Source organism: Poecilia reticulata, linkage group LG16 (assembly GCF_000633615.1).
Source record: "Poecilia reticulata strain Guanapo linkage group LG16, Guppy_female_1.0+MT, whole genome shotgun sequence".
Taxonomy (NCBI): Eukaryota; Metazoa; Chordata; class Actinopteri; order Cyprinodontiformes; family Poeciliidae; genus Poecilia; species Poecilia reticulata.
In genome coordinates, this window is record NC_024346.1 from 31,667,255 (window position 1) to 31,689,118 (window position 21,864).

The 21,864-nt window shown below is 40.6% G+C and overlaps 1 protein-coding gene across 2 annotated transcripts in view; it reads right to left on the reverse strand.

The window, feature by feature from the left end:
* Positions 1-27: 27 nt before the first annotated feature.
* The window catches only part of plxnb2b (plexin b2b), a 160,126-nt gene continuing 138,289 nt past the window's right edge, over positions 28-21,864 (reverse strand). For both annotated transcript variants that reach the window (XM_008432784.2, XM_008432785.2), the window contains exons 23-37: positions 20,763-20,863; positions 20,188-20,417; positions 18,448-18,629; positions 15,968-16,034; positions 14,328-14,474; positions 12,969-13,125; positions 11,396-11,496; positions 9,590-9,674; positions 9,072-9,223; positions 8,747-8,907; positions 6,187-6,334; positions 5,452-5,516; positions 5,228-5,303; positions 3,697-3,771; positions 28-3,160 (exon numbers count right to left, since the gene is read on the reverse strand). In XM_008432784.2, the coding sequence (XP_008431006.1) occupies positions 3,056-3,160; positions 3,697-3,771; positions 5,228-5,303; positions 5,452-5,516; positions 6,187-6,334; positions 8,747-8,907; positions 9,072-9,223; positions 9,590-9,674; positions 11,396-11,496; positions 12,969-13,125; positions 14,328-14,474; positions 15,968-16,034; positions 18,448-18,629; positions 20,188-20,417; positions 20,763-20,863 (1,852 nt within the window). In that variant the 3' untranslated portion in view covers positions 28-3,055. The remainder of the gene's footprint in view (positions 3,161-3,696; positions 3,772-5,227; positions 5,304-5,451; positions 5,517-6,186; positions 6,335-8,746; positions 8,908-9,071; positions 9,224-9,589; positions 9,675-11,395; positions 11,497-12,968; positions 13,126-14,327; positions 14,475-15,967; positions 16,035-18,447; positions 18,630-20,187; positions 20,418-20,762; positions 20,864-21,864) is intronic.

Sequence of the window (21,864 nt, forward strand, 5' to 3'; positions counted from 1 at the left end):
GTCCAAGTGAAAGAAACACAGCCAATATGAAGGGTATATATGTCTCTGAGTTTATTCACGGAGGAGTGCATGATGAAACCTGTGGGTAACCGCTCCGTCCACACATACGACTTTTTAAAATTATGTTCATCCTGCACGACCGGATCAGGTACAAGATCGAGAATATTCGAAGCTGCCTCGTACGGGGAGGAAATAAAACAAAAAACATTGGCTTCCGTTACTGGTCCTGTACCGAAAGTGGAGTGTCCCAGTTTCTTTTGTCAATACAGCACATTCACAAGTTTCAAAATGGGGGGGTGAGGGACAAAAAAAACAAAAACAAAAAAACAGGTCTCGACAACAGCACAAACAATTTTTTTTCGCTATTTTGTTGTTTTCGTCATAGGAACCAATGCATAGGGGTATACAGATAGAATACAGTATTTCAACTTGTTTTACAAAGATTCATATGTATAGGAAACGAGAAATAAAAATAACTGCACAGCAGTAAGAAAAGTCATTTGTCGAGTATAGATAGTCATTTATCGTACACACTGTAGGATAGCTTAGAAACACAGGTCAAAAAAATCAACACCATTGGAACAATTTTTGCGCAATGTTTCAATTGTACACATGGATACCCTTTTTGTCTAATTTTGGAATGTGAGACATTTTCAAGGGAAACCCAGATGCAACTGGTCATTCTTCAACATTTAGTCTTTTGACTTTTTTTTTCTAATTTTTTATTTTTTTGCTCTTTTTGCCACCAAAATCCTAGTAAGCACACACCAAAGACATCCAAATGAAATGCACACGTCGAAGCTGCAGCCGGGAAAAAGAAATCGTACTGAAATGTCCTCAGCCTAACGGCACGCCAATGGCTGCAGCGGCGCATCTAGCGTTTTTAGACAGCACACGTAAGATCACAAGTCCAAGTACATTGCTGTGTCTATAAGTACTATCATCGTATTCCTATGTTACCAACAGAATAATTTAGAAACAATATATATATGTCATCCTATCCGATAAGGCACGTTTTTGGTTAAAGAAAGGCTCTGAAAGGAGAAGCTTCTTGCATCGACTCTAGTCAGCGAGAACGGAGTCGCCAGTAAACAACAGCGGAGACGCGAGGATGGAGAGTCTGCAGTCGGCATGCAATTAAGATCAAAAGCCTCCCCTGCTGATTTCATTACACAGAGTGCCACTCCGCATCGCACTGAGTGGGCAGTGCCAAATGCTGTTAGTCAGGAAGCCGGAGCGCCATGCTGAGACGGCAGGCGGGCAGGCTCGAGGTCTGTGCAAACGTCACTCTAGCCAAGGCAGGAATCGTTAACATTCTGGGGTCTCTGGAGCTCGTCGCCGCGTGTCGGCCAAACGCGCCGTCCACCCGTCAGACACGAAGGGAGGACAATTAAAAAGGTCTGCCGACGGCCAGACCTACAATTTTGGGGACGGTGTTTAAATGGACAAAGAAATATCAAACCCTTGTTGCGACTCAGGCCGTACTCTGACATTGATTTCAGATATCATGAGCAATTATATACACGACTGAACCCAAGCACCCTGACATCATCAAAGAAACAACAAAAAGAAAATGTAAAAGGATAACAATTTGTTTGCAACAAGCCGCTGCAGTACCAACTGCATCTCTGACAGATCATTACCATCAGCATTAGGCTATTTTATAGCAAAAGAGGCAGAGTTATTAATGATTATTTGGAACATTATTATGGTAATAGAGAAATGGCACAACAATAAAAAACAAAGAACAAAATAAAAATGCATAAATCAATTTTGAATTTTTTTTTTTACATATTGCTCAACTGCTACGATATGGCAAATACATTAAGTAAGAAAAAGCAGGAATCTACTATACTGACGTTATTGCAGAGCTAATATGAGTGGCGTGGCTCCATGGTAGAATACAACTGCTTCTCTTTGCTGACAGCTAAAGAAAACAAAAAGTAATACACCAAAGAAGAAGAAGAAAAAAAATGAATCAACTGAAATGTCTTAAAGAAAACTGAGAAATGTCCCTCTGTGCTTTAGTTGAAGTGGAATGTTTCATGGCACTGTACAATAAAGGGAGACAGGCTGTGCTGTTATCGATTTCCATGAGCACGAGTTGGCAATCAAGCGTAAAGTGGAAAAAGAAAAACAAAAAAAACCCTGCGTATATACATATATAAAAAAACAAACAAAAGGAAATGTTTGCGAAACCTCTGGTAAGCCGTCAGTCACACGAAGCCGGCGTCCCTGTCTGGACCCTTTGGTCTCTGTCGTAAAGCTCGGTGAGAGCACAGGCTCCGGCGGGGTGGGGATGAGAGGACGAGAGAGCGCGGGCGTCGCTTCGCCCTCACGCCCAGGCATCCTGTGTGCGCACGCATGTTCCCCACACAACCCTCCCCCCACCCTCGCTCACAACGCGCACGCTACCATTCACACATCTACGCACACAGGCTGATAAAAACACTGTCCGCACCACAAAGTGATTCCAATTAAAAAGATTTTTTTTTGTTTCTTATAAAGCTTTCTGCATAAAGACTGCACAATAAAAAAAATATATAATACAACTCTTTAACCCTTTTTTTCCCACACACACACACGCACACACACAGAGAGAGAGAGAGAAATTCAAACATCTGATTATCTGCGGTACCAGTGCTCCACAGTGGGGCTTAATTCTCACAGAGACTTTTCTCATACTGCATCCTGGGAGCAATATTCAGTGGAGCATGAGTAAGGGCTCAGACCTTTAAGGTTTGGCAAGTGAGATTTAAGGCGTACCTATGACAGCGGAACCCATCATTTTTCCCCAATCTTTTTTTTTTTTGATGTCTGTGTGCAATTAATTAGTCTTGGTTTACTCCACAGAACCAGAAAGAAAAAAAAGAAAAATATCAAGAAAAAAAACACACGCTCCGGGGAAGCACACATCAAAACGAGTCCCCCCTCTCAGATTTTTGCATTTCCATACTTTCTGCTCTGAAAAAAAAGGAGAAAAAAAGAAATAAGCCCCTGTAGTCACTGGCAATCTCCCTCTATGTCTTGGACTTTTGTCCCTCCTCTCGGTGGGTTAGAGATCAGTCATTTTGTTTTCCAGGGCGGCCGCAATCTGCTGCAGCCGCAGGGTCAGCTGTTTACTCTGAGCGGCCGGGTCATCATCCAGGGATGCGATGATCTGAAAGGGACGACGGAAGGACGGTCATTGAAATGATCGACAGAGCAGTCGCAAATATCAAGAGATGAGGGAGGGGAGGAGGAGGAGGATTTGGATGAAGGACAGCAGAAGGGTAGCGCTGGAATAGCAAAAAAAAAAAAAAAAAAACAATCGGGAAGAGGTGACGAGTGTGGAGGGAAAACGGGTGTCATTCCCCATCAACAGCCACGTCATATTAGTCGTTATTGTTTGTGAGCCCCTCTTAGGGGAGACCGACAGGCCCATTTGTTTATCCGACTTGTTCATTAGGTTTTGTTTATCTCCTCCTTTTTGTGACCTCAAGTGGCGACACACAGTGGACTTTAAAAAAAAAAAATCAATTCCCAAAGCAATTTTCCAATTCACATCCCACAGAAATGCTTTCAATTAAAATTTCACACAATCTCTTTTCTGGCATATCAAGAGTGAAGGAGGAGGAAAAAGAAATACATTGGGCAGCGGTGCGTGCAGTGGAATGGCCCTCCGTGGGCGCGATAGGAGAGCTAGGAGGTTCTTACCCCGTCATAGTATTTGCTGGCGTACTGGTAAAGCTGATGGAGAGCCACTTGGGTGTTCAGTTTGTCGGTGTGAGACTGCAGAACATAAAAACACAGTTTAAAAGTAAGAGATTCGATGAAATGAAAGAACTAAATTGTGCACAAAAATTGCCCTTTCCCCTCCCGTGTAGATAATGACTACCTGCAGAGGCAACTTAAAAAGTGGTTCGTTAAAAAAAAAATACAAAAAATTGCCCAAGACCTAAGATATTATAACCACTGTAATTTGAAGTAATTGATTCTATTTAACAATCAGACATAAATTGGCTCATATTTGCTCAAAAAATGTTTCTTATTTAAAAGTGAGGACTCAAAGAGTTCCAGTCAAAATATTAAAGTAAACGGCACATAAAACCACGTCTTCMGATTCCAATATGTTGTTCTTGCTTTCTTCAAAACTGTCTGCAAAAATCAAAATAAAAATGCTCTGTGCCTATTGTAGTTTGTAACACAAACAATTTCTATTCAGATAAAATGTGTTCCAGCTCAAGTCCCAGAGACATTAATGGGACCCTGCTTAAAAGCCACCAGATTTTGATTTAAACTTTCCAAAAAAAAAGAGAGAGAGAGAAAAAAAAGAAATCATAATACAATGCAAAGCAAAGTCTCTATGCTTATTGGAAGAGAGGATGGGACACGAGAGAAGAGGCCCAGAGACACACAGGCTGCCATACTAATAATTAGGCACAATGCTTTTATACAGAGTAATCTTTTATTTCAGACCAGACCTACATAAAGTATKGGTTTTTTTTGTTGCTTAAAATCAATCATAAAATTCTTTAAGATTTGTTCTTAAACCAACATCAACCAATATTACACCCTGACTTTTCTCTGGAAGCAGTCATAAAACCTATGATGGTCTGTCTAACCTACCCTGAACCCTTGCTTGTAACAATTGCAGCAAACGTAACATCTGCAAAAATACAAACTCAGGCCTCAACAGCAAAAAAATAAGGTTGTTTTGTAATTTGTTTTGGAAGTTAAATCAAATTAAAAAGTTCATAGAAACTGATCAACTTAGGTAAAAAAATAAACACCTCAGTAATATTTATTACACAGTTATTGTTAGTGGCACCAACCAGTCAAATTTAAAGTTGAACTTATCAGTATAAATCACTGAGTCTATGCCGTGAGTCTTTTTGCACATCCTTTCAAGAAGTGCCAAGAAATTTGTCTGCACCAGTAATTTTGAAAATAACTTGAGGGATGTGGATGTGAACACATCACAACGGGATTAAACAAAACTGTCAGGGTGCATTTTGCAAGAAAATTGCATGCTTTAAAATAAGGCAACAACCGTTGCTGAAAAAAAACCTGAAGATTAAATTGATAGAGAAATGTAATGCCTCCCCTCGCAAYGTTTATGTACCGCGTAACATTTTCTCTTTTAAACATGGTGGAAACCCGCTGTGCTYGCCGCCTCGTTCTGGGTTTAAAACATTTAAAGCAAGGTCGACCACGAGCCAAAGATAATGACAGATGCGTCTCTCACCCGTGACACTTCCGCCAAATGAGTGTTCATGTCCTGATCGCTGACAGGGACCATCTGCCTGATGCCCTTGTAGTAGCTGCACACACATAAAGAAACGACAAGAGGTTGTAATCACTCAGTTATGCAACTGCTATTAAAAAAAAAAAAAAATGGTCTCAGGGAAATCTGGAGGATTTTAAACTCGACATGAAAACAGATGGGACAGTAAAGAGCACCACACTTACTCATCCACCATTTTCTTATAGGTGGAGATCTCCTTTGCATAGAGTAGTTTGTTACTTGGAGAGTCCTGTAGACAAAAAAAATGAAAGCATGACTAAAAGGACATACTTCTACATCTCATGTTAGAATAGTTGGAAATATAATTTATTTCATTAAGCAGCGATTTTAACTTTGAATCGGTTTTTAGGACTATTGCATGCAATGAAAGAAAATGAGAATATCACAAAATATCAATTTTAAAGGGTTTTCAGTGCAGACGTGCAACATTACGGCCTGAATAATCATAGGGAAGATTGCTGACTTAACAGAGAGTCACTGACGCTTTCTATAGATCGGGGAAGTCACAAACGACAACTCCCAAAGAAAGTCAAAGCGAATTAATGGAAAGCTCAGTGAAAGGAAAAAGTGTGGTGCAAAAGGGCGCACAAGTAGGGACATAGAAACCCAATTGGGAGTTTGGGAAAAATGCGTGAAGTCAAGATGGAGTCGACGTTTGAAGAGCTACAGCACACACACATATCCCAACTTTGACTCTTCCAGCTGATAGAAAAACAAAACCCAAAACAAAACAGCTCAAATATCCCTCTTGGTGTCCGTATCAGACGTTCACATTCTGATTTACAACCACTGAYATACTTGAACCGACCAATGATATTCTAATTCATTGACATGCTCCTGTATATTCCTTCATCTTGCCTTGTACCTCATTCCCTCTCCTCTGATTTGGGCCTACTCACCCGGCTGAGTTTGTGCTCGCTCTTGGTGCAAGCATCCATGAACGTCTGGGCTATGACTGACAGCGACGCGTCCACCACTTCAGACACGTGGACGTCGAAGATGAAGTGGGGATTCTTGAGGATGTTCACCCAGAATCTCAGCGGCAGGCTGGACAAGTGAAGGAGGCAGCAATAAAAAAAAAAAAACAATCACTGTGATTATCACCATTAACACTTTAAAACTTGTGGGAAATCTCAACGGTTAAACTGATGTAAGTCGAGGAGGCGTGCTGTGGGAAAGAGCACTCRTCTGTGGTTTGAACCGACTACAGTAGAAGGTAATAACAGGGGTGGAGAAAAGCCTGCTTTGTATGTGTCAGTGTTATTCAGAACAATAGCCTTTTACTGTCTGTTTATTTTAGCGTTTTGCTCAGAGCTGACCTCCTTGTAAGTCCACACTCCGTCCACGCTAACAAACAGAGATTAAGAAAGCCAAAGTAGCTGCAGCACGTTGACCTTTTCAGCTCCTGCGCRGCTTAACGTAAGGACCAGACTACATAATGTAACGCCCCGGYGCTTGAGCTAATTTCCCTCCTGAAAACGAAAAAAACATAACAAAACAAAAAAAAAAAACACATGCTCAGTGCTTTTCTTTTCGCTCTCCCTCTCATCTTATGAATTCATGAAAAACGCCCGAAAATACRGCAGTTTCCTCAGCTCCTTTCTCCTCCTCCTCCCCATCTCCTCCCAGATCACTGCGAACATCCCCGACATCTGGGAGAGGAGAGACGAGCGGCGTGTAAAATTCATCCTGATTTGGTAATATCTTCTGGGAAGGCTTCGGTTAGAATACAATAGAAGCATAAAAATAGCTGTTACTATAATCACAGAATTAATTTAGCTTGGGAAATAATTACCATGTTTGTTTGTTTGCTATGCTTCGTACACACATTCATATCAAATACACGGCCCCCGGTTGACTTGATAAACAGAACGGGTGGATGCAGAATTGGGCGTAGAGTATAGTAAGTAATTAAATCGCTCATCTCGTGTCCTTGTGCGGCTGCTCTCCAGCCGGCGGCGCGTCAATCACGGCCATCTACATGCAACACGTCGTCTTGTGCGCTTGAGCCTCAGCCGACGCGACACTAATTTATGCACTTAAATGCCACAAGGGAGCGCAGAGATTACAAATGCAAAACCAAGAACGTTCAAATCGCACATTTGCATTCTGCGCTTCCCGGAACAAGTAAGTTTTTATTTCTTAGAGAGTTATTGTATCAGAGAGACAGCAAGAGAGAGAGATAAGAAGAAATACAAAAAAAATAAATAAGTCAGATCGCTGCTGGGCAGACTTCCAGCTGTGTTTTTGTTAGTCAAAGAAGGTCTGAAATGTGGGCAAATGCTTGTACTGTACTGTGTTTCATAAGGTGATGCTGCAAGTTAATATTTTATTACTGAGAAACAACACACACAACTAAAGAAACATTAAAAGATGCATATTAATCCTAGCACATCTTTTTGAAGCATGACCAGGTCCGCTCCATATGTTTATGTTTGTGATGGTCAGAGAGGAAAGGCGCAAGTTCCAAACACCATGTCGTCATGTAGGTCCACCTAATACTTGTTGTTACTATGGAAACTGGGTTCACCGTGGGGTCAGTGGCTTAATAAAACAGGCCTCTGTGTTACGCCATATCATTACCCCAGGGAAACCGAACTTCGTGTGTGGAAAAACATTTCAATAAATCTTTTCACGCCGAGTCCCAAATAAGTCACAGAATAAACCAACAAGACCAAGCAGGTCCAGGTAGAAGTGGACAGTGATCCGAGATAAGTGGGAGAAAGTGGCTACAGCGGTTTACAAGGTAAAGTCACATTTCTGAAGCAATCTCGCAGAATGGAGCAGGGCCCTCTTCTACCGTCAAGTGGACAATGTTCCGCAAACGACAAGGATGATAAATGAGGCGAGTAAAAGCTGGAAAGGTCCTTGTGATTTATACACCGGCTTCTTTTCTGTGAAAGAGAGTCTAATTATAGCGAGCATTTGGTTTAGAAGATGCAAGTTTCGGGGATATGCTGTTGGTGTACGACTGAGTGGGAAAACTATAAAAATAAGTATTTGATGAAACTGTCAAATCTAGGCAACAAGTATTAGGTGGATCTTGCCGTTCGTTTGTGCTTTAATCTCGGGTTGCAGAAAATATGATTTTTGATATTGCGAGTCAGTCTGCCTCTAGTCCGGGTAAGTACGGAGCAATAAAGCAAGCACAGGCTTTTATTGGATACAGAATATCTGTGGGGAAAAAAGAAAGCCTGACTGATATGTTTTCTCTTAGCAATCAAATGTAATCTGACAACTTTAATGCTTTCTTAACCATTAGCACGATAATCAAGACTTATAAGCCTGAAGTATCTGCTACATTTGAAGCATCAAAAAATGTCAATGTTTTATTAAAAACTAGAAAAATGACGGTTCTTTTTAGAACTGTCATTTGTGATGTTATTTATTTCACCTGATCAGAACAGAACAAGCAGCAGAGAATCTGGTTGAAGTACAATATGTTTCCCATCTTTTTACCTATTAGTCTTCCAGATGTGGATGGTCTCGTCGTCAACATTGTTGTGTTTTAGCGCTTGTTCGTCCAGGAAGTCAAAAAAGTATTTGACAGCTGGTGGGACCACGGCCCCGGAGCACAGCACGCWGCGGAAGAAGTCGTCCACAAACTGCTGCAGCGTTCCCTGAAAGCGGATGGACAGAATGCGAAATGAGTTAGCTGACTGTTATCGACATTAAAGCTCCGAGACGGACCTGAGAGAAAGAACATTTCTGTTCCTTCCTGATCATCTGATAATGTTTGAACCCCCAAAATGCTCCAATGTACAGTTTTGTGTTTGTGTCTGACCTTTACAGACAAAAGTCGAGTCAGGTAGATCTCTGTAATGGCTTTGGTCATCGACTTGTCCTTTATGCTCCCTCGTTTGGATTTGATCTCATCCAGCTCGTCCTGCGGCCTCACCAGATGGAAAACTTTATCGTCGTCCAACAGAGCGTTTCCTGTTGCGGAAAGACGAAAAGTTCACGCTTTTACTTCAGATCCGTTTCGTAACCTCAGTACATTTTTGATGAATAAACATGAGGGGGGAATTTTCAGACAGATTTGAAAGAAAGCAAACACAAGATAAACAGCTCTCATGAAATGTGTCCCCATAAAAAGAATGAAAGAATAAAAATGCATACAGTTTCAGTGTAGAGTGGAATACATAAAACATATATTAGCATGTTTAATGAGAGTGGGAATATTTTTTGAGGAACCCAAAGAAAACAAGACAAAGACATGTATTATAATCCGAACGCCGTGTTATGTTTGATCTTTTGGATCGTACTTGCATGTGTTCATTGTGTGTGCTGATGGATACTTACGTTCTTCGTGGTTTTCCTGGTTCTGGTCGTAGTTCTGCTGTGTGTGAAGCACTCTGGATAAAACCAACGTGGCATTGTCTCGTACCTGCAACGCGCATATGTCAGAAAATATAACTTTTGATTTTGATAAACGCATTGGCTTGTAACAACACTCAAACGCAGTCAAAAGCAGCACTTTATCGTGATTCAGTTCCATAGACAAAACATTTCCATCAAGCATAAAAAGTATGATACATATTAATGTTCAGCCCCATTAAGTCCATGACCATGCTAATGAAAAAGCCCCCCACTGTGTCCCTACACGGCTTGTTGCGAAATGCTAACAACAGGAACATAGCTTCCTTTTCTTGACTCATTTCCAGAAAGATTTACAGTTCAGGTAAACAGCTATGTCCATGCATATTTTTGAAAAATAATTAGAATTTTATTTCTTTTAGAAAACGTATGAACTACTTTATGCTGGTCTGTCACATAAAATCACAATAGGACACATTGGATTTGGTAGCTGTGACAAGTATTTCAACTGTGTTTCTCCATCCCATTTGTTTGGCCCAGAATTTATTTCCAATCAATGCGACTGAGCAGACACGAACAGTGGGTCTTAACCGTGATATTTAGAGGCCAGTTTCTGCGGCACACCCCGTTATTGACCGCACATACGCTGTGATTAGCGGCACTCTGACACGGGCAATGAATCCATGGCAGTCAGGCCGAGGTCTGAGAACAACGGAGAGGCAGGTAGGCTCAAAGGAGGCCACGCCGCTCTGAAAGATCAGTATTTAAGTAGCCGAAAAGCACGGCAAGCAGGGGATATTACGGCGTGACCTTTATTGTCTCACTATCGATACAGTGGCGAGAAGATTTAGTGACATTCAGTGGGGAACCAAAACTGGCAAGCAGGGAGGGTCTGGGAAAAAAAAGCACAAGTCTAAAGAGAAGAAGTGGTTGAGTTTATCCTATATCCTAGCTAGCTAGCTAGCTARCTARYTAGTTAGTTAGCCAGGTAGCAACATGGAGAAAAACTCCAAGCTTCTTCATGATGCACACATTTTCTCAACCATCAATTATGTCCACTGACTGCTATCTTGTTATATATGGCATAAAAAGTCCCAGCATATTTGTCTGAATACATGTGTAGGATATTCATGGCGGCAGAATTTTTACATTAAATTTACAACACAATGCTCTGTGGGGGTCATAAGCAGGAGTGAAGAGAAATGTCCTTGTCATGAATCCCCTCTTTCCCCCTCATTATGGTAATTCTTTCCCCCCAATAAGTGACTTGACRGACATAAAATATGGCAAAGAGTCACAGCCGCTGTGTTGTGTGCCATACGTCAACTTTGCACGTAGATTTTGAAGCTATTTAGCTAACAGGTAGAGAGATTTATTTTGCCCTAAATACTTCATATTAGAGATGACAGATGGTGAATTGAAGAACAGATGTATTCCCCTTTTTTTTGTTCTTTATTTCCACTCGTACACGCAACAGCAAGAAATGGTGTAAAATTCAAATCTTTGGCAGTTTTTGTGATAAGAACAAACAATAACTCAATATGTGGTAATGTATTCAGGTCAGAAAATTTGCTGCAGACATATTTCATGCAAATCGCTCCAATATGCAACTCAGACTGACTGAAGTGAAAATATTAGGCTCCCTTCGCTTCTACACACCCACGTTTATCTACTCGTCTCCCTACATTCTTATCAAATCCAAAGCTTTTTTTTTTTTTTTTTTTTTTCAGCAGCAGTGATTGTTAAGATACTGCATTTAAAGTTAGGATTAAATATTTTGCCAGTACTCACATTGTAGTGGGCCAGAGTGTTGATGCGCTTCCATCTGCCTTCTTTCTGGGAGGTCAGGTCCAGATCGGATAAAATCTGTCCCGTTGAGCCGGGACGCCACTCTGTCAACGGGAAGGGGATGGAAAAACTTTGGAAAAAAATGTATGTTTTTTTTTTTTTTTTAGCTAAGTACACTAATTACGTTATTCATGGCAGGCACCGAGCTTTCTGCAGGGGTTTCAAAAGCACAACACGAGGAAGTTGGGAGTGTAGAAAAGACATCAGTCTTATGAATAATTTAGATTTAATTAAAATCTGTGTTTTGCACCCTAACATTTTCTGCATCGCTGCAGACTTGACAACACACTTGACGTGCTGGATGCTTCACTTGCAAGTTCAGCAAATATACGGGAGCCATCTTTGTATTAATCGCGAACAAAGATGGCTCTCTATCTGAAACGTCTCGAAAAATTAGATCTACAGCGTGATGCGAGTGGCTTTAATGTTATGGAGTATCTGTGGAGCTTTAGCCTTTTCAAGTTGGTCCCGACGGTGTCTGACTSCACTGGAGAGAAAAGCTCTGTTAAAGGATGAAGGATTTCTTCATGTTGCTGAAATGAAGTTACACCTTCACCAAAATAAGGCTTTGTTTAATCTGAATGAAAATATTTTGGACTTTTTATCATTTTACAACCGCTTATCTGAAGTGTCTGGTGAAAGTGGTCATACTTTGAAACCTTTACAATGGCTGTCACATCGCAGCTTCAGAGTAAATCACACTTCACTGGGATTTTACTGGCGGGAAGCACAAAGCAGCACACGACTGAAGTGGACAGAAAAGCATAGATGGCTTTTCAAGTTTGTTCTTTTATTTCCTTTTTTTTTTTTTTACAAAATTATCTTTAAAATGTGGCATGCACTCTGTATGCGGCTTTGCTAAATTGACACTTTGTTCTTTTCTTCACAAACTTTGTACTACCAGAGGCTGTTTTTGCCCATTTTTTTGTGAGTTAGTCTACATTTAACCAAATTTAACCAAGAAGTCCTGAACTGCAACATTGAAATTTTGTCACAATTCTCTGGACCATTCTACCAAATTTGATTTGATCTAAAATGACAAAAATTGTTGCTCTGGCTTTCAGGTTGTTGAACCTCCTCCCCTGTCTCAATCTTATTTTTATTTTTTAATATTTCCTGTATTATTCTGCATTTACCCAAATAGTGCTAACAAGGTTTTCAAAGCCTTATAACCACACCTGCTTTAAATTTCTCCACACCTGTGACCTGTCTGCCGTGTCCCTTGGTCTGCATGATAAAGTTTGTTTACTAAAGTTCTCTAATAAACATCAGGTGGACATTATTGACTCTATAGATGACTCATTACAGTAGTTGTAATTTTCTTTATGGGGCTGAATACAAATGTCTGAAATATTTGAGATTTTTATTTCTACAAGAAAAAAAAAGAACCATTTTCTTTTTCACGGTTATGAGCTACTGTGTGTTGGTCCAGGTTTGTGGTGGTGACATGACCAATGTGCATAAGCTCAAGAGGGCGCCGTGTCACAGGACTCATTAGTGCCTCTTCTATGCTTACCCAGAGTGACGCTGTCCACTTTGGGTCTCTGGGAGTAAGGCAGGTTCCTGTATACTTGCTCTATGATCTTCTCCTTCACCTGTGAGATGGTGTCACAGCTCAGCACCTTGACGGGTGTCACGTCTGGACCCTCACCTTGAACCAGCACCTGCAGGGTCTGACAGGTAAACACACAGATATATATACACATTGTTACCGAGCAGAAGACAACATGTGTATCACCATGGAGTACTGAGAATTAAAAGCAAGCAGACAAATGTCCACATCTGCAGCCAATTGGGATGCTATCATTATGGCAACCAGGCATTTCAACACACACACACACACACACACACACACACACACACACACACACACACACACACACACACACACACACACACACACACACACACATAAACACACACGCATGCTGCACTGATACCTGACATGACTTTTGTCACCTTGGCTGGCTAATGACCAGGACTCAGCTGGAGAAAACCCTGACCCACTTCACCTACTACACTCTGCTAGCTATTAGAGATAACTGACCACTCAGTGGACAGGGAGCAAAGAAATTCACAGCTGAAAGCTCATAAAACTGATCTGTATTTGACGTGAACATACTGCGGACTGAGGGCAGAGGTAAAGATTTCGCAGGCAGATAGTGGGGCATCTGCCTGCGAAATCATACTGGTTTTGTTTTTTTTACCCCCCCCTCCGTCTCTCCCTTTCCCATGAAATTTAATCACAGAAGGGGATCCATCACAACGGGAGACGTGTAATTCAGCCTAATTTGATAATTGTCCTCGACGACGCCATTACCCATGGGTCTTTTTGTTTGTGCTGACTTTAACMGAAAACAGCTGTGCTCAGATTAGCGTCCATTATTGAAACACAATACTAAAATGAAAGGTGCAGGCTTCCCCCCCGCCCCCTTACTCCTGAAAGCTACCCAAACGGATGCAGAGCACGCGCAGGTGTCAAGGTCGAGGAAAGGTCGCAGAGGGGGCTTGTACTCCATTCTTGTTCAGACTTGTACTGTGCTCACCTAAACCACACGTTTTACCGCTATACTGGAATGAGTCGCCAGGGATGTTTTTTTTACCTTTTTTTTCTCTCTCTCTTTTAAGAATGAGAACACTGGCAACTGGAAATGGATGTCACATAAAAAGCAGGCTTGTCGCCTTAAGATATCTTCCTGTGTATGGCTACCATGGCAACACCACAGAGCATGTGTGTGAGCATGTTTCTGTAGCCCATCACGCATGAAACACTATGTAATCAGAAAGCGGTGTGTGTGTGTGTAGTGTGTGTGACAGGGTTTCCGAAGATGTATGCGGATGTATGTATGTGTGTGTGTGCGTGAGTTTATCTCACCAGGACAGAATACTCGACATCGTCGCCCAACAGGCCGGTGTCGTTGAGGGTGTACTTGGCTTTCTTAACTCTGGCGTCCACAGGCCCCTTTTCAATCTGGTGCTTGATGGCTCGGAACAGTTTGTATAAGGGCTCGCCTGCGGTGTCCTAGTACACACACACACAATGGCACACACACAGGAATAAAATGACACTTAGGGGAGGTTTTCTCTGATATTATCAGGAAGTTAATCGTTGTCAGGCGACTCGCAAGACAAATTCACAACATTCACGCAAACATCAAACCAGAGAACGCCTGCTTGTTTTCCTTTAAAGAGCTCATTTTTAATCTGGACTTTACCCTGGTAATGACTCAAACATGACAAAGCATGACTTTTATTTTGAAAAGTGTCAGGGAACTTTAATTTGAAACGTTAACAATCACTTTTTCGAGAATGGCTTGGGGTCCATTGGTAATGTGGAGCCGAGCTTTACAATCAATAATAAAAAAAGAGGATTTCATTTTGTAGCTTCAGCATGAGTTTTATTTTGAAATCCAGTTTTACATCACTGCTTTAGTTCAATTAATAGTGCAGACTATGCTTGTGCAGCAACTGTCTATAAAATATCGAGGCTTGCCTTTAAAAACCCACAATCTTGAAAGAATAACATGCTCTGATTTAAATAAGGCAAAAACCAACATTTGCAACTTTCTATCCTAAGAAACACTAAACATTTACTGGGTATGTACGAGCTCCATTTCAAAATGGCTAGTTTCATTTTTCATCACTGCTTTCATTCAATTACTAATACAGATCCCACTTCTGCAGCGTAACTTGTGAGTTATTTAGGTTTTATTTTTGAAACGTTAGTAATCCTGTTTTTATCGCTGGTTTGATGCCTTTAGTAACATAGAACCTACAACTGCAAAACATTGTGAAATATATGGAAATCTATATATAACAGTATTTATAAGCTTTATTTTCAAAGGCTAACAAGCCTGTTTTTTTGCCTTTGGTTTAATTTTGTTTGTCAAACATCACTGATGATTGCAGTATTCTTATCAAAGCAATATTTTTCCTTTTATTGTGAAGAGTATCCACACGCTTTATTTCAAATGTCAAAGGGAAATATCTTTTCTGTTGCTAACATTTAGCAAGAATCTAAAAGTTCATCACCAACATGTGCTTTTATTTATATAAAAAGAGTGCAAAACACCATGTAAGTTGATCAATAAGGAACATATTTCATTTTGAACCAAAATCACTACGTTACTGCTCCTCGGGTATTAATTACATCCCCAGAATGATCCCATGTTAATCACAGTTGCTTATGTTGGTTAACATTTATAACAAAAATCTTCAGTATGTCTTGAAGAAGATGTAACCTCAGATCTATGCCTCGTTTAATAAGCACACATATGAAAAATTGTTGCAACTTATCCTCCATCCCTCCTGCTCATACAGCAGCAGGCGATGCTAATTTATTGCTGTTTTTGCTCCCGCCGTGCTGCAGAGGAGTGACTGAAAGTTGATTTTTAATACTGTATTTTTGTGTGTTTTTTTTCTGATGATGCGAAGACCAATTAATATGCCTTCACCTCCTCAGTCATCAAAACCGATTTAATGGGATTCTACGGTGCCAAACATAAATCCTGCTACCTTCAAAAACTGGTAAAGGCAGATGGACATCCAGTTACAAAGCATCCTTTCCACCACCGTCTCTGATCTGAAAAACAGATGAGATGAAAACATCAAGGTTGTAAATAATATCAGTTTTAATTTGAAATGCATGAGCAGACAACTGAGTGCATGGCGTTGGGATGGATGGCTGATCAGAGTGGAAATTTCATGGACAGATTCAATTATTTACATAAGGGTTGTTTGAGTTTCAGATCGATCAACTAACTCTTAAAAAATTAATAAATAAAGCAACATTAAGGATAAATAAAACGGAACAGCAAACATCTCCATTTTGTGCTCCTGAAAATGCCGAAACACTTGAGCGTTTTCTGAACAGCTAATCAGCATCAAGATATTTTAATCAAAATCTCATGTCAGCGGTCACTTGACGGGCGGGTGACACCCATTGTTAACTTGTGGCATACCTAATTAGATGTCTCGTGTATAAGAGGGGCCTGTGTTTGTACAATGGCCTAATCAACATAATGAGCTTCTCCGCTGGGGAATAATTAGGATGTGCGCTTGCTGCTTGCAGCTAGTCGCAGCCTGCCTCGGCACAGCAGACAGTCCAGATCGCGTAACCCCGTCTCAGAGGCGACGAGCGACTGTTGAGTAATCAGGAGACGAATTGACACCGACGGCATCGTTGCACCAAACAGACAAACAGCCTGGACTGCGCGAGGATGATGCATTTCAAAGAAATCTTCTTTTTTTTTTTTTTTTGAAACAACAGAAGAATTTTAAAAGACTAATCTAGWTAGCAAAGTAAAAAAACGGGGTAAAAAAATTAAGGTTTTAAAGTTGAAATTATTAAATAAAAACAGCATTTGGGAATGTTTTGGTGCAAATCGGATAGTTCTGGTCCCAGGTTTACGTCAAATCATCACAGGCGTGTGTGTCACACTACTTTTTATTTGAGCATTTTAATATGATCCTTTTGCAATGGTGGATTGATTGTATAACTTGCAATTTAAGTGAAATTCAATTTGTATTTACAGTAGATTTTCTCTCCAATATGTACGGACTCGGGGTTGGAGAAAAAGTCACAAATTCACTCTTGTGAAGCTTATTATTGTTTTCAAAGTTCATTGTAATTAACATGACATTTATGTTAAATGTCTGGTGTAGATACTCAGTCATCCCTGACATTCCTAAGTGCTCCAGTACAAGGCAACTTCACATCTTTTTATCCTTTAAGATGTTTCGCCTTTCATCCAAAAGGCTTCTTCGGTTCTGAATGTTCTGGAAGTAACAAGATAATAAATTGTAGTTTGAACAATGGGGCAATTAGGACATAAAAGTCACTGCAGGTCCAACCCTTTAGTCAGCACAATATTCACATAATTKTTCAAACATYGAAACATATCCCAAACGATGCGAGTTGTTTTGGTTAAAGAAAAAAAGAAAAAAACAAAACAAAAACACCTAGATGAAAACTCAGAGTTGCAGAGTAGGTGTTAGAAAGATGAAATCTGACTTAATCTTTTCAGATCGTTAAACAACAACATAAACTCTGAGCGAGTGACTTACATGTTCGAATTGCTGCTTCAATTCTGACTAAAATTCATAAGCCACGTTCCTTCAAACCACGTTGGAGAACTGAATAAACTTTTTGGATGAGAGCTGAAACATCTTCAAAAAAAAATAAAAAAATAGACTTCTAATTAAGCGCTGAGGATTTTCCTGACCTTAATGAGTCAGAATCTACACCAGATATTTCTATCAATGGTGACTAAAGTCACTGTGGATATTCTCATCTTCAAACTGTTTCATACATAATTCATTTTCTAATTAAAGATTTTAAAAGCACAACTCTTGGTAAAAAAAAAAAATTCATTGTTATTTGTAGATTTATTGTGAGTTTTACGAGTGGTAATCTGGTCAGAAATAACATTTTGGACGTTATCAAAGATGCTAAAGATGAACAACAGTCATTTGTGGGGACTGTGGTGGGCTCCAAGGACAGAAAAGAAAAACAGAAGGAAGAACAGAAGGAGGAGGACTGGAATAGACCGAGCTGCAGTCTGGCTCGTTCAAAGAGGACTACAGTAGTCAGTGCAAAATTCAACCGAAAATATGGCACCAGAATGAAACAGTTCGATGCATCTTGAGCTGATTCCCAGTCCGCCTCAACTGGCCGACGAGATCGGTGCCAAAGTCTAGAAATGGAGAGACGCCTCACAGAGCTTCAGCACRAAGACATTTAATGATCCGTGAGAAAGTTTGACTAAGTTTATCAGAAAATTTCATATCCACCTATTAGCTGTTCTCCTGACCCTGCAGGGACAAAAACTAAAAAAAATAAAAAGGAGAATACTACTAATAAATCCTGAATAAAAGTGGTGGCAAGCAATCTTGTCAAACGAAAGATACTTGTGTCAAATTTGAGCTGCTGGAAGCACAAGTTAAAAAGTCGGAAGTTTGACGGAAAGCGGCGCGTGCAGTCGGCTCGCACTCACCTGCGCAGCATCAGCTTGGGGTTCTTACTGTGGACGTACTCCTCCATCAGCTCCAGCAGCAAAGTCCTCATGATGTCCGTGTAGTATTCCAGCTTCCCATGCAGGGCCACGGTGAGCAGGGAGGCAAAGTACACCTTGGCCCTGGCGTTGAAGTCGTGACTGCGCTCCAAGGTGCGGATAAACTGCAACACGCAGACACAGGCGGCGGATGGAGTGAATTAAAGATGGCGACGAGGCTTACTCACGCTCAAGCGAATCCTGCATGATGTGCTTTTAAATTATCAAATGACTAATGCCAGGGAAAATTATAATCATCAAGGTAATTTTAGTTTTGCCCTGTAAAAACATTGTGGCTTAGAAATGATCCCAATTAGTGGGAGAAGAATCCCCCTACACACACACGCACACACCATTAACACCTCAGAGGTTGTTTCTGTGCCAGCAATACTGGATTAATAGGAAGCTTCACACGTATCTCCCAGCTCAGTCTTCTGTTATTCTGATGCCGTATCACCAYCTAGAACATGACAGCCCTCAATTTAAAGGCCAGCAATCTGACTTTAAGATAGACTCTATATTGACTATCAACACAGTGACAGGAGTTAAGCTGGGTTTTCAAAACCAATGTAGATGGAAGGTGCCAAACTGAATCAAAGTTTAATATGAATATYAACTCCATGGCACAAAAAATACAGTGGAAAGTGATACTTAAATGATTTATCCTTGACATAAAAGCTTTTTCATTTAGTTTTTGGTCCYAGAGGACATTCACAGCTGTGATGAAATACATGGAGACTCAGCGTTAAACTCCAAACTACAATCCTGATTTCTTCCTCTGATCTTTCTGATCACTGCCATCAATCATTTTTGTCATCGTCGTACGCATTGATACCCAAAGTTCAGCGTTCTGTAGGCGACGTCACTCCTTTCATTTTACACTCTTTTTTCCCCCACATATCATAAATTCAAACATGGAACTGAAAACATTCAGGCGTTTCAAGCGAGAACACAACTGAAAATAAAAAAAGTTGCAGATATTATCCGACRCGCCCGCAAAATAACACAGGAGATAAATGCGGGTGAGAGATCTTCCAAATGAAAACTGTCACAGGAACAAATGGTGAGTGTTTCTGCAGCTGTCTGCGCATAAACAACTGCATTATAAATGCACGTCTTCAGCTGTGCTTTGCTGCAAGTTTGTTCTGCCAGAGAGGTGGCACAACCACTGCCTGTCCTTTGAAATTACATTTATGAAAATGAGCAGGAGATGCAGATTTAAATGTGGACTGTTGATTTTTTTATCCATTTTGATGATGAACACAACGAGTCAAATGGTGCAGTAGCATTATAAAGTGTACAGTGCAAATAGTGTGTGTTGATTGTGTTGATAGAATGACAGAAAAACAACAAAAAGAGTTAGTCCTAAACTTCGCAAACGCTAAAAGACTTTAATATTTAATATAGTTGAATATTACCAGGAGTAAGAACTTGGTTTGAGATTACAATGTTGGAATAATCCAAGGTAATAAGCCTAATTTTCCTAGTCTTGATCCATCTAACAAATTGATTTCTCGCCAAGTTTACAGGAGCATAAAAATATTGTGCAAAAAGCCTAGCAGCTCTTTTCAAAGTTTATAGCAAACCACTTGGAAAAAGAAGTAGAGCTAACTTCTAGCATCTGGATTAAAGTGGTAAACTAACCACTCTAGTCTGCTGGAAAGTAACTTTTGGTATTATTACGTTAATCAGAAACGTCTTGGAGTTCAAAAGGTTGGAGAACTGGTTGAGCGCCTGCGACACGGTCGCCCTGCGGGCCTGTGGGATGTCCAGCTTCCCTGTGATCATCACGTCATTGGCTCCGTCTTTAGACGGCAGGAAGAAGACCCGGTCGGTGTAGGTCTTGTAGTCCAGGAAGGGGATTCGCCCCTCGCTCAACTCGTTCGTGTGGTCTTCCATTTCAATCATCAGGTCTGCAAAATGCAACAGAATGAAAATTACTGTATTTTTACCTAATAARCTGTGGGATTTTTTCCCCTTGTTTCCTTTGTGCACTGCTGATCTGTCTAAATTACGTTGTTAGAGACATTGAAAAAAAAAAAAAGAAAACTTCCAGGAAAAATCAATTCCACATTAAAAGACCGCTTTTTCTAACYGCTTTTTGCTAAACCGCTTCTCATACTGATGACAGAACAAGACTAAGAATGAGAGCTGAATTAATTGCAGTGAAAAAAAAATATAATCACAGCAATGAAGCACAGTACTCTTCATCAGTCTTTAATCACATTGTTGAGAATTAGCAGCTGGTTTCCCATTACCGGTGAACTCCTTCTTGCAGCGGTCTCTGACGCTCTCCTCCAGGTTCTCCAGCTGATGCTTGACTTTCTCATATTCTCTTTCGGCCTGTTGACTCTTTCTCCTAAACGCATGTAAAGAGGAGAGGAAAGATGCAACTGCATTGAACAGTAGGTCCAATAAAACATTTCATCTGCGCTGTGCCATGGCGATAAAACAGTCTCAATTTTACTTACCCTATAAGGCTGAACATGCAGCCTGCCAAAATATGTGCCACCCCCCCTATTCACAAATGCACAGAGTTAAGATTCACATGTGTATTTCTGATGCAAACACGAGCAGCGTTGGTGGCCCTCGTAGCTCAGCGTTGTTCYAAACTCGTGGCGACTGTGGGAGCTCTGGCACCACCACCTTGTCATTAACGCCAACGTACAATTTTTACTCTGATGCTCGCACCAGGGTTCACATCTTCATGTGTTTTAGGGGGGGTGGCACATATTTTGGCAGGCTGCATGTTCAGCCTTATAGGGTAAGTAAAATAATCACTTTGTATTTATGAAAAGTGAATCATTAAATGAATTATTACCTTGCTTTAATAACTGATCATATAAAGAACAGAACTTTAAAATCAAGGCTTTTATTATTTTGGGGCTGAGGAAAACTACAGGGCCAGTCAATTTACAAAATCCCGAATTGCTACCTTGGTTTGGCTTCATTACAAGAAATTCAACTTTGTGGCTAGCGCAGTTTGGTAGCATAGCCCCTCTTACATAGCTTGCACAATTAAACCAATTAACATTCATAATTAAAAACTTCTCATAACATGTGGATGAGCAGCTAACTATGTTGCTGCTCCTCTGTTGCTGCCTTAAGTCATGTTGAGTAGCAAACTGTCTGAACTTCAACATGGCTACAGTGCTGTTGAAATGGGCTAATATGATTGGCTTATGCACAAGTTACACCCTCCATGTGAGGTGTGTTCTTATGACTGGCTGAAATAAGGACAATATCTGTTTCCCTGTTAAAAAGATGACATTTGTGGGCTGAGTCAAGTCAGGTGAGTCTCTTAACTCGAAGCAAAATTCACAGACCAGAAGCAGCTGGTAAATCAAGATACATTTGTGT